Here is a 13,664-nt window from a genome sequence, read left to right on the forward strand (position 1 = left end):
CATTGCTACAAATCAAACATAATAAATAATCACAAAAACAATTACCGTATATACTCGAGGAGGCTGCGGCACCGAAGATCAGCTGTCCGGGGGAAGGAGCTGGACGCACCTGTCACCCCCTTTGACCCTATGAAGCTGCTGCCATTACCTTGTGGGTGCAGTGAATAGCATCCTTATACATCTTTTCTTATCTTCTTCATCCTCAGGAATGCTCAGAAATTCATCTTTATAATCTTCTTGGCAGCTCCACAATCCATAACATCGCATTACGTGTGTCCGGCGCCGGACACACGTAATGCGATGTTATGGATTGTGGAGCGTCCCCCCCCCTTAATTAGACATCCTTCCTTATTACAGGGATAATTCTCCATTTGTCACTTCTTTTAGGTTTCCTATAGCTGGGTCGGCAAGCTCCATCCCTCAGCTCCTGGGCACATTTTTCATAGAAAGCCTCCCTCCAGAGTCCACTCCAGATTCATCCAGTTCCCCCCTAGCCCACAGTCAGTGCATAAAAGTATAAAATAGGACATTGTGCTTTAAATGACCAGTTATTGAGCCACAAAAATAACTGGTAGGTTCCCAATGTCTGGGACTCGGAGTCTTACTTGTTACTCCGGAGGGGATGGGGGAGGTGTCTGTCCGGGGGCACACTGTAACACAGTGATGGCGGCGGATCACTGCTGGGTATCGAACGGCTCCTTTATGGCGTGCTCTTCCGCAGCCCTTCAAGCCGATTACCGATGCCGGCAGCCGCGTTCTTCCTGCATCCCTGGATTCCGTTGCCAGATACGTGCCACAGATTCCGGATCTGTCCTGGCTGCACCAAACAAGAAGGGGGGACGTCGGAAGTTGGTATCTCCCTAGATCCGATGCGCGATCGATTCATTTTCCTGCGGGGATCCCAAAGCTATGCCGGGAGTAAAGCTAGCAGTCCAGGCATACGGGGGAAGGTGGATGGGGAGGTGAGAGAGGTGGCGACCCCTGTGTTTTGGTCGTTCGACCCCCCTCGGGGTCGCGACCCCCAGGTTGAGAACCGCTGGCCGAGAGGGTGAGGCGGAGTCCCCTTCGCAGGGAGATGGCTCAGTGGGAGAGGCGGAGTCCCCTTCGCGGGAAGATGGCCCAGAGGGTGAGGCGTAACCAGGGCCCAGGAATGAGATGGGGAGCCTCTAGGTCAAACCAGGAGTCCAGGAGCAAAGGGGCGAGTCATGGGGGATAACCATCTGCTGGTTGCTCAGCCAACAGCTATCTAGGTGGTATGAGCACCTGACATGTTTCTAAACCACATATCCCTTATAAGAGATCAGCAGATCCATGATGTTCTCTCACCAAACATCTGATATGCGACTTCACTTTTAATTAAATTTAGAGCTCAAATTTCAGTTTCAGCTGCGAATAATAAAGTGTACGGTTTCTCTGAGGCAGGGATTCAGGCTTTATGAATAGGACATTGTTTTTTACCTACTAATGTAGAAAAGACTTTCTGCTTCATGTTACAAGCATCACAAGATCACAAAACACTGAGGAACAAATGCCAAGAGTCACAACCCCATCTAAACAGGGAACGTGCCATGTACAATGTAAGGAAAAAAAACACAAGATAAAAAAGGGGCTGTCCGATCACGTGGTGCGCTGCACACAACGCAAGGATTCAGAAGTCTGAGGTCACAATATAACTTCAGACCTTCACCACAAGCCAAGACAACCCCTTTAATGCTCAAATATAATTTTAATCCAAACTATATAAAATTAAACTAAATTATGCTCTCAGGCTATCCCCTTAAGAGTAATTATTATAAGTTCTACATTTCCCATTCAAGGAAAGCTTGGTAAGGCAGAAAGAGAGTAAGTATCTGCCAATTAAAAAGAACCTGCAAGCGCTCGTACTGTCCTATCTGTATTTAGGGAGAGTCCCGTCAATCAGACCAAGTCGGGCACAGGGAAGCCAGAGACTTTTTCTAAATTATGGCCCCGATTCATTGAGACTGGCATTCTGTATGTCAGTCTAGAATGATGAAGAGTGTGAAGGAGTAAGAGGAGCAAAATTCATTAAGAAGTGTGTGGAGACTTGGCACTGGACCTGGGGAGGGTGAGCAGATTTTTTTTTTTCCAATTAAACTGTACGAGGGGTGGAGGAAAAACTTTTCTGAACCCAGAAAACCCTTGAAGGAATACTGCAGAAAGCCTTTAGACTGATGTCTTGCAGCATATAGATTGAGAGTCAGGTGATGGACATTAACGGACGGTTGATGGACAGGATAGTACAGGACAAGTTTGTGACCGGTTGTCAGTGAAGGGATGTGGTGAGGTCATTGTCAATCATTACACATATTTATAGGACAGTCGTCAATGTAAGGTGATCTATTCTGCAGGATATCCTTCTGGACTATGGTGAGTCACACAATATTCACCATCATCTCAAAGTGCAAACACAGGCAAACTACGCAGCGTCTCCAATCAGTAAGGGAGGCGACATAATAATGTCTACAGAACATCCACTGCTGCAACAAGTAGAAGACGTCATAAGAATGCAGAACGATGACATCTGGGTGTGACTGTGCCCACTACATCAGCTCGCTAGGCAATAAAATCTGGTCATTTACCTTGGACATCGTACCAATGGGCTCCATTGGTGATCCCATCTGGGAAATATTCCCCTTCTTCCCCCTTGCACCTCGGGTGCCCCGTCTTCATTATCGGGTGGTTGGATGCATAGGCCTTGGCCAGGTACTGGAATACTTTGTCGTCTGATGACTTGCTATAGAATCCGGTTTCCAAGTGACTGCTGGAGTCGTCATAAGGATAACTGGCCACAACAGAGCCGCCATGGAGGTTACCAGAAAGTACAAACCTGAAAGGAAAATTAAAAAAAAAAAAAGTCATTAACATTTTAGAAATATGCAATTATAACTACGCAAAAGAAAGTTCTCTGAAATACTCCTGATCTGGCCACACATCACCAAATATAATGGACGGTTAGAGAATGCAGCTGCTCATCTTCCCCTTACTGTTGGGGTTCCTCAAGGCTCAGTCCTAGGCCCTCTTCTCTTTGTATATCACCACTATTGGACAAAATCAGTAGATTTGGTTTTCAGTACCATCTCTATGCCGACGACACCCAATTATTCACTTCTGCTCCTGATATCACGCCTGCCTATATAGAAAACACCAGTGATTGTCTTACCGCTGTCTCTAACATCATGTCCTCCCTCTATCTGAAACTGAACCTGTCAAAAACTGAACTCCTCGTGTTTCCTCCCTCGACTAATGTGCCTTTGCCTGACATTGCCATCTCAGTGTTTGGTTCCTCCATTACTCCCCAGCAACATGCCCGCTGCCTTGGGGTCATACTTGATTCCGAGCTTTCTTTCACCCCCCACATCCGATCACTGGGTCGCTCTTGTTATCTGCATCTCAAAAACATTTCTAGAATTCGCTCTTTTCTTACTTTCGACTCTGCAAAAACTCTTAAGGTACCGTCACACTAGACGATATCGCTAGCGATCCGTGACGTTGCAGCGTCCTGGCTAGCGATATCGTCCAGTGTGACAGGCAGCAGCGATCAGGCACCTGCTGTGATGTCGTTGGTCGGGGAAGAAAGTCCAGAACTTTGTTTCGTCGCTGGATCTCCCGCTGACATCGCTGAATCGGCGTGTGTGATGCCGATTCAGCGATGTCTTCACTGGTAACCAGGGTAAACATCGGGTTACTAAGCGCAGGGCCGCGCTTAGTAACCCGATATTTACCCTGGTTACCATCGTTAAAGTAAAAAAAACAACCACTACATACTTACCTACCGCTGTCTGTCCCCGGCGCTCTGCTTCTCTGCACTCCTCCTGCACTGGCTGTGAGCACAGCGGCCGGAAAGCAGAGCGGTGACGTCACCGCTCTGCTTTCCGGCTGCCCGGCGCTCACAACCAGAGCAGAGAAGCACAGCGCCGGGGACAGACAGCGGTAGGTAAGTATGTAGTGGTTGTTTTTTTTACTTTAACGATGGTAACCAGGGTAAACATCGGGTTACTAAGCGCGGCCCTGCGCTTAGTAACCCGATGTTTACCCTGGTTACCGGCATCGCTGGTCGCTGGAGAGCTGTCTGTGTGACAGCTCTCCAGCGACCAAACAGCGACGCTGCAGCGATCCGGATCATTGTCGGTATCGCTGGAGCGTCGCTTAGTGTGACGGTACCTTTACTGTTTCACTTATTCATTCTCGTCTGGACTATTGTAACTCTCTACTAATCGGCCTCCCTCTTACCAAACTCTCCCCGCACCAATCTGTCCTGAAAGCTGCAGCCAGGATCATACTCCTCACCAACCGTTACACCGATGCCTTTACCTTGTGCCAGTCATTACACTGGTTACCCATCCACTCCAGAATCCAGTACAAACTTATTACATTCATCTACAAAGCACTCCATGGCTCAGCACCACCCTACTTCTCCTCTCTGGTCTCAGTCTACCACCCTACCCGTGCCCTCCGCTAATGACCTCAGGTTAGCATCCTCAATAATCAGAACCTCCCACTCCCGTCCCCAAGACTTCTCACGTGCTGCGCCGATTCTTTGGAATGTACTACCCAGGTTAATTCTATAAATCCCCACAGTTTTAAGTGTGGCCTAAAACCGCATTTCTTCAAACTGGAATATCGCCTCAACGCATTAACCTAACTATCCCTGGGTGGCCCATTCAAAATTTTTACTTTAACCAAGTTCCTCGTATCATGTTCTCACATGCTTTATGCAGTTAATAGCCCTCTGTGTCTGCACGGTTATATACTTAGGCTGATAACCGGTTCATGCAGCATTGCATGAACACCTGGTTTCTCACACTATGGCTGGTCCGAACAATGAATTGTTACCATCCACCTCTCGTGTCTCCCCTTTTTCCTCAGTTTCTAAGCTTACGAGCAGGGCCCTCACTCCTCTTGGTATCTTGATCTATGTGATTATTTTTATGCTGAAATGTCTTTTGTCTGTACAAATCCCCTCTATAATGTAAAGTGCTGCGGAATATGTTGGCGCTATAGAAATAAATTATTAATTATCATCATCATCATCATCGCAATACATAACTTCAAACATGGAGGAAACAAAATATGTGGGAATTATCCAAAATCTTGACAATAATTAAAGTACGCATAAAGTTCTACCAACTTTAAAGAGAATCTGTCAGAAGGTTTTTGCTATGTAATCGGAAAGCACTAAGACGTATAAATGGAGACCCTGATTCCAGCGATGTGTCATTTATTAGACTGGGTTTTGCTGTTTAATTATAATCAGTGTTTTACCAGCAGGAGATTATCACTCGATGACAATTGGCCTTGTGCTTCCTAGTCCTACCACGCACCCAGCACTGATTGTATAGTAACAGCTGCCAATGTAGACAGAAAGCAGCAGATATACACAGCTCAATGACTGAGCTCTGCTAGATCTGCATCAGAGAAAACTGACTATCAGAACTGCTGCATCTAGTAAACTAAGTGACACATAGCTGGAATCTGGGTCTCTGTCCCTACATCATGCTGCACTTAGATTACATAACAAATACCTGCTGACAGATTACATTTAATGTGTATGTGGGCTTCTAGCGAGTTCGATGATAGATCATGTGAGCGGTCTTTGCTGGTAAGCCAGCTTTGTGAGGACTCAGTGAGGTGCACAGATCTTCACCTCATATATCCTGTAAGCCCACTGCAAAGTACACTTCTAGAGAAACGGGGCCAACTTACAGCAAACCCTGATTAATGTCCTGTGAAGTTTATGCAATAGGTCTGTGGCTTTCCACACAATTGAACTTACAGTATGTTAGGGTATAAAGCCACATCCTGATCTCTGAAAATTAAAGGGTAATTCCACAATATCAATCATAGTGGCTAAAATCTCAAAAATTCAATTCCATCAGCTGCCTCACTGCTCTAGCTATCGCCCCCTGACACCCTGCACGTCAGAGGCTTTTACCTACCTCCATGGATACATCCTGTAGTTCTTTCATGACAGGACGCACATGCTCAGTAGATGCCCACTATAGAAGAATAGCAGGGATCCTCTTATTTTGCATGCTCCATGCACAGGGTGGGCTTAGTCACTGCACCCACCCCTATCAAATGAGAACAGCTATCCTGCTCTCTGACCGCACCGGTTAGCTAGGTGTGATTGGAGAACAGCTGCTCCGCGCAGCAACCGCCCAGATGGCTGGAACAGAATGGGTTAAATATAAGCTCATTTTCTCCTCTGACCGCTGAGTACTAACTATGACACAGACATGACCTCCATGGTAATTATAACCACTGTTCTGCCTGTACTAAAGCAGAGACTGCCGCACCAACAAGTTCCTTTGGACAAAAAACAAAGGATAGCCAATAAAAGGTATCCCTCCCAGAATACTTCTGTCATCATTGGGCAGAAAAGTATTCACATGAACAAAAAACAAACACACTTGATTTAAAGGTCATTTTTTGATTATTCCCTTTAAAGAGAGAAAATGACTTTTTTGCACAGGGAAAACTGGTTTTACAGCTTTTCCGTATAAATGGAAAAGAATAGTAAGCGCCAAGGGCAAAAGAAATATTGTTAGATCACTGAAGAAAAATATATTGCTGCTTTACGGTAAATTAGCAGCGCACTGCATGTACAGTCAGATATGAGAGGTTACAGGACACAGATCCTCTGTGCAGGGAAACTCATGTATCCGCTGATCCTACTGCAGACATTGCAGGTAAGGCTCATTCACATATCAGGTTTTTATGTATGAGTGCTACCTGATTTTTTCACGGATAGGCTTTCATGGGTACGAGTGCTATGGGGCCGTTCACATGTCCGGGATCTTTTTGCGGGGACAAAGTGTCTAATTAAATTCAGTAATGAAAGTCCATGGGTCGGTGGGAAAAAAAAAAAAATATGAGAACTTGAATGCCATCCGGGTGCTGTCTGTTTTTCCCCGACTGATAGGAGGAGGTGGACAAACCTTTTTTTTTTTAGATCAGTAAAAAAAAAAGATAAACTTGGACCAAACTAAGATGTAACTGATGAAATGCAATTTTTCTCATACATGAAAATAACCTGATGAAGTCTCAAAATGTGTAACGATTAACACTTTAAAATGGATTAACCCTACACATTACAATATATACTGTATACACTCAAAACGAATCTGTCCTGTAAAAATAATGCTATTAACCTGCAGATATGGGGTTAATCTGCAGGTTCATAGCGTTCTGGCACTGCACCAAAAGCCCCGCTGCCAGGAGGAAAAGAGCTGGATTCCCACGGCAGCCTGGCTCCTTCAGTCATAGGGGTACGGCCGGCACGGTGTCAGTCACCGCTCATTGTGTAGAGAGCAGTGGCTGTCACCGTGCCCTGGCAGTGACTGACAGCAGTCCTGGAGATCGGGGGAAGCTACAGCTCTGGTTAATAAATGAAGATCATGAACACAGACTTCTTTCCAGAAAAGGTTGTCCAGCGTTAAACAATGACAACCAATCCACAGGACAGGTCATCAATATCAGACTGAAGGGATACCAGGCAGCCCCATGGCCAGCTCCCAGAAGTAAATGGCGCGCTGAGCAGGGACCCCACCGCTCCGTGCACTGTGTAGTAGCCTTTCTTGGGTGCTGCAGTTCAGCTCCTCGTTAGTATCTGACAACAGACACTACACTGTGTACAGAGTTGTGATGTCCCTGATCAGTACATCACTTACTTCTGGTCATCAGGGAATTTGCAAAAATCTGATCATTGTGGGAACCAGTTGTCAGAACCCCCACTGATCTGATACTGATGGCCTGTCATAAAGGTCGAAGCCCAATGTCTAAACCCTGGACAACACATTTAAAGAGAACCCTTAAGAAATGTTTACACCCTCTCCACAAAAGCATTAATATGATAGTGTATCCCTTTGAAAAATAAACCAGTCGATTCCTTTATGATCACAAAGCGACGCTCCAGCAGTTATGACTGGAAGTGCACTGGGGCGTAATGATGCACTTCTAGCTTCTCAGCCCAAAGCTGCAGTCACTACATAGAAGCAGACTCTCCTGGATTATTAACAGGTTGTTTGCTCTGGCACAAAGCCACCACCCTGTCAGGCAGCCTCAGAAGGGTTCTGCCAAGTAAGAAACACAGGGTAAGGGCTCACTCCCACTTGGGATGGACAAGTGCACGTCGATTAAAAAAAAAAAAAAAATTCGGATTGCACTCAGCTGAATGTTAACCTATGGGGCAGCACAAATGAGAGATTACTGTCTCATGCTGATTTGGCACGGGAAAACAATAGCAGCATGCTGAGATTGCATCCGTGAATCAGATCACACGCACCCATATAAGATTATAGGTGCATGTGAAACAGCACACTGCACTCAGATATCACCCGAGTGCGGTGCGATGCCCACAGATGCTGGCAATGGAGGAGATGGAGAAATTAATTTCTCCGTCTCCTCTGCAGCTGTGCCCGCATGAGAGGATCAGAGCACAGAACAGACACTCGGATCACACTCGCAGGAGCCGAATGTCATTGGCATCCCACATCGGATGTGATACAGCAGCGAGACCCCGGCCTGAGGCTGAGAAGCTGTAAGGGCATCATCACCTCCCAATATGTTTTCAAACAACTTCAAAAAGCGATTTCTCACTGCTGGAGCTTCGCTTCTTGTCATATGACTGACCCACTCATCTAAGAAAAGAGATACAACGTCATATGGGAAAAGCCATGAGTAAGATTCAGATTCCAAACATGCAGGGATAGATCTCACCTTTATTATTTTTTTTCTATAATACTGAGAATATTCTGTTTTATTCAATTGTACATATACAGTTTTTTTTTTCAATTTTCTATCCTAGTTAAGGATTTGCTGGCTACCTCAATGTGGGCGAACTGGATCACACTTTTTTATATGAAGTCATATGTGATCTCACGGGGTTGGGAGGGGAAATTTTTGAGAAGGTGCCTTTAACTAAAAAAAAAAAATGCAAACAGTATGTAAAATTGGGATTTCAAAATTGGATAACCCTTCTATAAGATATAGCCACTGTCAGGAGCTACTGTTTCTTAAATGCAAGTATTTGTGGCTAAGAAGACATTTTACAATTTGGTTCAGTCAAAAATTCAGTTTGGCTTTTACAAGATCTGTTTCCCTGCGCATCGCTAGCAGCACGGAGTTCTCTGACAATCCATCAGTGAGCTCATTCTGACAGGACCGGTCACTCTTCTATCCCTTTTTCTGAGCTCCTTTCATCAGCACACAGTTCGGCTTACCTTCTGCTATGGTCTATGTCTAGATTTGGGGTGGATCGATTTGTGGGACTCCAGTCCATCTGCCGTGTCAGTAGCTTCTGGATGGGAGGCTCGCAAAGCTCTTATCTTCCAGGATTCCAGGCGCTGATCTTGATTAGCTGGGCTGGCACGACATACTCAAAAAAAATAAATGCATAAGCAAGATAAAATAAAAAAAAATAAATAAAAAATGGACACAAGTCCAATAAATGTTCAAAATTGCCATTTACTTGTGTTAAACATTCCAACAAGATAATAAAAGTATAAAAAAATACTTCAAGGATATTTGCATGGATGAAGGGCAAGTACTTGCTGAATAGAATAGACTTAAGGCCCAATAACACCAGGGAGTCCTGCGAGATGATCCAAAATAGATTGGTGGAGCGAGCTACATCAGCTGTAGACACACCGGCCTGTCATGGAGACATCATGGATAGGAAATGGGGGTGTAATCTTGCACCAGTTGGGATGTTTATGGGACGGGGAACTTTTTAAAGCAAATTCTTTTTTTTGCACTTCTATTATCTTGTTAGAATGCTTACTACAAGCAAATAATAGCAGCTTTGAAAATTTATCGGACTTGTGTTCTTTTTATTTTGCTTTTTTTTAGTATAGTTTGTGCGGTTTTGGCACCACAGCTACTGCACCACTTTTCCTGTTTGGAAAAATAGGACATGATGCACAGGTGACACAAACAATAGAAAGGAACAGCATCCAGTCCAGGTGAGCATCATGGCGGAATAAAGGCTTTTTTTTTTTTTCTCAATCACCTGGATTGGATGCTGTTCCTTTCTATTGTTTGTATCACTTGATGTGCGATTGGGTCATTGATTTGGAACGTGCATCCTGGGACAGACGCGCTGTCAGCTGATGCACAAGTGACGTCACAACAGCCTGGCTAATCAAAAGCTGCGCCAGGGACCGGAGAGGGGAACAGTCCCACCCGATGATCTGGCCGATGGGAGTGGTGTACCAAGAATTGATCCGCCAACTCTCTCTGGAACCATAAATTAGCACAGATGGCTCCGAAAAAGACAGATGAAGTTACAAACTCCCCATCAGGACGAGCTCGCTGATGAATTCTCAATTTGTCTCTTTCTGCAGCCAACAATTAAAAAGGAAACATGAAGTCTGTAAAAACCAAGTGGCAAAAAAAGTTAAACTCAAATCACAAATCATTAACAATGCATTTTATTATTAATAATAATAATAATAATAATGCTTCAACCTAACTCAGGCCCCCAGGTAGTCCTGATTATCACATCCTTCTATGACTTACACCACAGTGGGTAAAGTATAGGATCAGCCATCAATACCCAGGAGTGTGTGACAGCGGTGTGTGTCTTAGGCTACGTTCACATTTGCGTTCTGCCGGGCTGCGTCGGGCGCAGCCGCGGCGACGCATGCGCCATGCTCCCCTATATTTAACATGGGGGCGCATGGATATGCGTTTGCATGCGGTTTGCGATGCATGCGTCTTTTTTGCCGCAGGCGTTAGGGCACAGAGGACGCAGCAAGATGCATTTTTTTTGCGTCCAAAATCCGGCAAAAAAAAAAACGCATGCGTCGCAAAACTATGCGTTTTGCATGCGTTCTTGTTTGCGTTGCGTCGCCGACGCAGCCTCGCACAACGCAAATGTGAACGTAGCCTTACAAGTGTGAGAAAACAGGGCGAAGGGCTGACACCCGGAGGGATACAAGACTGGTTGTCAGTCACCGGCCTTAGAGGTGATCCTAGCATTAGACCGCTGGGCCAGTGATTGGCTGCAGAGGTTACCTAGAATTACGGCATATCAAAACGAACAAAATCCCAGATAACCCCTTTAAAACCTCATGCTAGAATAAGGTTTCTCTAGAATTTCAGTTTGGAGTAGCTCTGGCATTAGAGGAACTGGTTCACAGAACACCTACAGGGCGATTACGGGAGACTATAATTATTAAGAGACGCTGACGCCCACAAGTTTCAGTAAAACATATGGACGACTCATGTTTCCTACAAGAAAAAGCAAAAGAACAGAATCTTATGAAAATAGTTTAATCTCCATTGAACTTGATGGACATTTGTCTTTTACAACCATGTACCTTTCTTTTATTCATAGTTCCCTTACTGTGCATCCATGTGATCAGAAAATGTTCTGTATTCCGGAGCACATCGCTGTCAGCTGCTCCTGAAGTCCGGACCACCATGGTTGTGCTGCAGAACCAAACTATGCGCTTTCTTCCCATGCTACAAGCAGAGGCAGATCTGACTCTGCATTATTGGCAGATTCCAAGAGCGAGCCCCTCACCCACCTATGATAATAATGCAGAGGAGACCGGTAACCTAGACAACAAGCAGGAAACTAAAGAATTACAAATCCCTCTGTTTTTGAGAAAGGAGATTATTTTTAAGAAGAGATAAATTGCAAGTTTTTTGTTTTTTTTCAGAAGCACTCTGCAATTTTACTAATTTAACAAGATAAGACAATCACTTTAAATCTGGTTTTAATGTGTTTTTTTAACCAATTTTTGATTATTTTGTATTCTCCATATCACTACATAAAAAAATAAAAATCTTGCCATGTTCAGATTAGTCACTCGCCCCAATTTAAGATTCCTGCTGAGCACAAGGACATTAGTAATGATAACCAGCCTCGGCCCCAACGCTAAATCAGCCCCCAAAACACTTTTTTTTTTACGAATGCCGAGGCCCCAGAGGTCAGCCTCACACTGTACACCCACCATCACTTTATGAGGTCGGAGTACCCCTTTAGTTTGCTTCCAATAACATTTTTTCTCGCGCACAGATACCCCAGATACACACATTAAAAAGAGTTATAAAACTGGTACAAAAATGGGCATTAAAGTGGGCACTGAAGGGCATTCTTGATAAGGTTAAATGACCTTGGGCCACTGATCTCATACTGCAGACACATAGAACACCTCACATCAAACTCCAGTTCCTCCAGCCTGGCCCAATGGGTTCTCGGCATCAGAACTGGCATCAAAGTGGGCAGTCGATTTTGATTATTTGAATATGTAACTGGTATTTTACACGGGTTAAATGACTTTGGGACACTGATATCACACCGCCATTACATACACAGTGATGGCCCGCATCAAATTCAGGTAAATCCAGCCTGGCCCAAGCGAGTTCTGGGTATCAGAACCAGCATCAAAGTAGGCAGTTCTCATGCCCAGAACAAATGTGGGCCAGGCTGAAGTAACCTGAATTTGATGCGAGCCATCACTATGTATGTGGTGTGAGATCAGTGGCTCAAAGTCATTAAAGCAACGAAAACATCAGTTACTTATTCAAATCTGTGAAAACTGGCTATTTGCCCACTTTGATCAATGTGCTGATGCCCAGAACCCACTTGGGCCAAGCGGGAGTGACCTGAATTTCATGTGGGCCATCACTGTATGTAATGGTGGTGTGAGATCAGTCATTAAAGGTACCGTCACACTAGACGATATCGCTAGCGATCCGTGACGTTGCAGCGTCCTCGCTAGCGATATCGTCCAGTGTGACAGGCAGCAGCGATCAGGCCCCTGCTGTGATGTCGCTGGTCGGGGAAGAAAGTCCAGAACTTTATTTCGTCGCTGGATCTCCCCGTAGACATCGCTAAATCGGTGTGTGTGACACCGATTCAGCGATGTCTTCACTGGTAACCAGGGTAAACATCGGGTTACTAAGCGCAGGGCCGCGCTTAGTAACCCGATGTTTACCCTGGTTACCATCGTTAAAGTAAAAAAAACAACCGCTACATACTTACCTACCGCTGTCTGTCCTCGGCGCTCTGCTTCTCTGGTCTGGCTGTGAGCACAGCGGCCGGAAAGCAGAGCGGTGACGTCACCGCTCTGCTTTCCGGCTGCCCGGCGCTCATCGGGTTACTAAGCGCGGCCCTGCGCTTAGTAACCCGATGTTTACCCTGGTTACCGGGGACCTCGGGATCGTTGGTCGCTGGAGAGCTGTCTGTGTGACAGTTCTCCAGCGACCAAACAGCGACGCTGCAGCGATCCGGATCGTTGTCGGTATCGCTGCAGCGTCGCTTAGTGTCACGGTACCTTTAGGGTATGTGCACACGTTGCAGATTCCACTGCGGATTTTTCTGCGTGGATTCTGCAGAATCCGCAGGTAAAATGACCTGCGTTTTACCTGCAGGATTTCGCCTGCGTTTTTACACCAGCGGATTCCTATAAAGGAATAGGTGTAAAACACTGCGGAATCAGCACAAAGAATTGACATGCTGCAGAAAATAAACCGCAGCGTTGCACATACCCTTAAAGGGAACCTGTCACCCCGAAAATCGCGGGTGAGGTAAGCCCACCGGCATCAGGGGCTTATCTACAGCATTCTGTAATGCTGTAGATAAGCCCCCGATGTTACCTGAAAGAGGAGAAAAAGACGTTAGATTATACTCA

At 45.4% G+C, this 13,664-nt stretch overlaps 1 protein-coding gene across 1 annotated transcript in view; it reads right to left on the bottom strand.

Moving 5' to 3' along the window:
* Positions 1–13,664, bottom strand: part of CPD (carboxypeptidase D) — an 89,031-nt gene that overhangs the window by 71,734 nt on the left and 3,633 nt on the right. Inside the window, exon 2 of the mRNA XM_069761154.1 lies at positions 2,601–2,848. Coding sequence (XP_069617255.1) covers positions 2,601–2,848 — 248 coding nt within the window. The remainder of the gene's footprint in view (positions 1–2,600; positions 2,849–13,664) is intronic.

Source organism: Ranitomeya imitator, chromosome 3, assembly GCF_032444005.1.
Source record: "Ranitomeya imitator isolate aRanImi1 chromosome 3, aRanImi1.pri, whole genome shotgun sequence".
Lineage (NCBI taxonomy): Eukaryota > Metazoa > Chordata > Amphibia > Anura > Dendrobatidae > Ranitomeya > Ranitomeya imitator.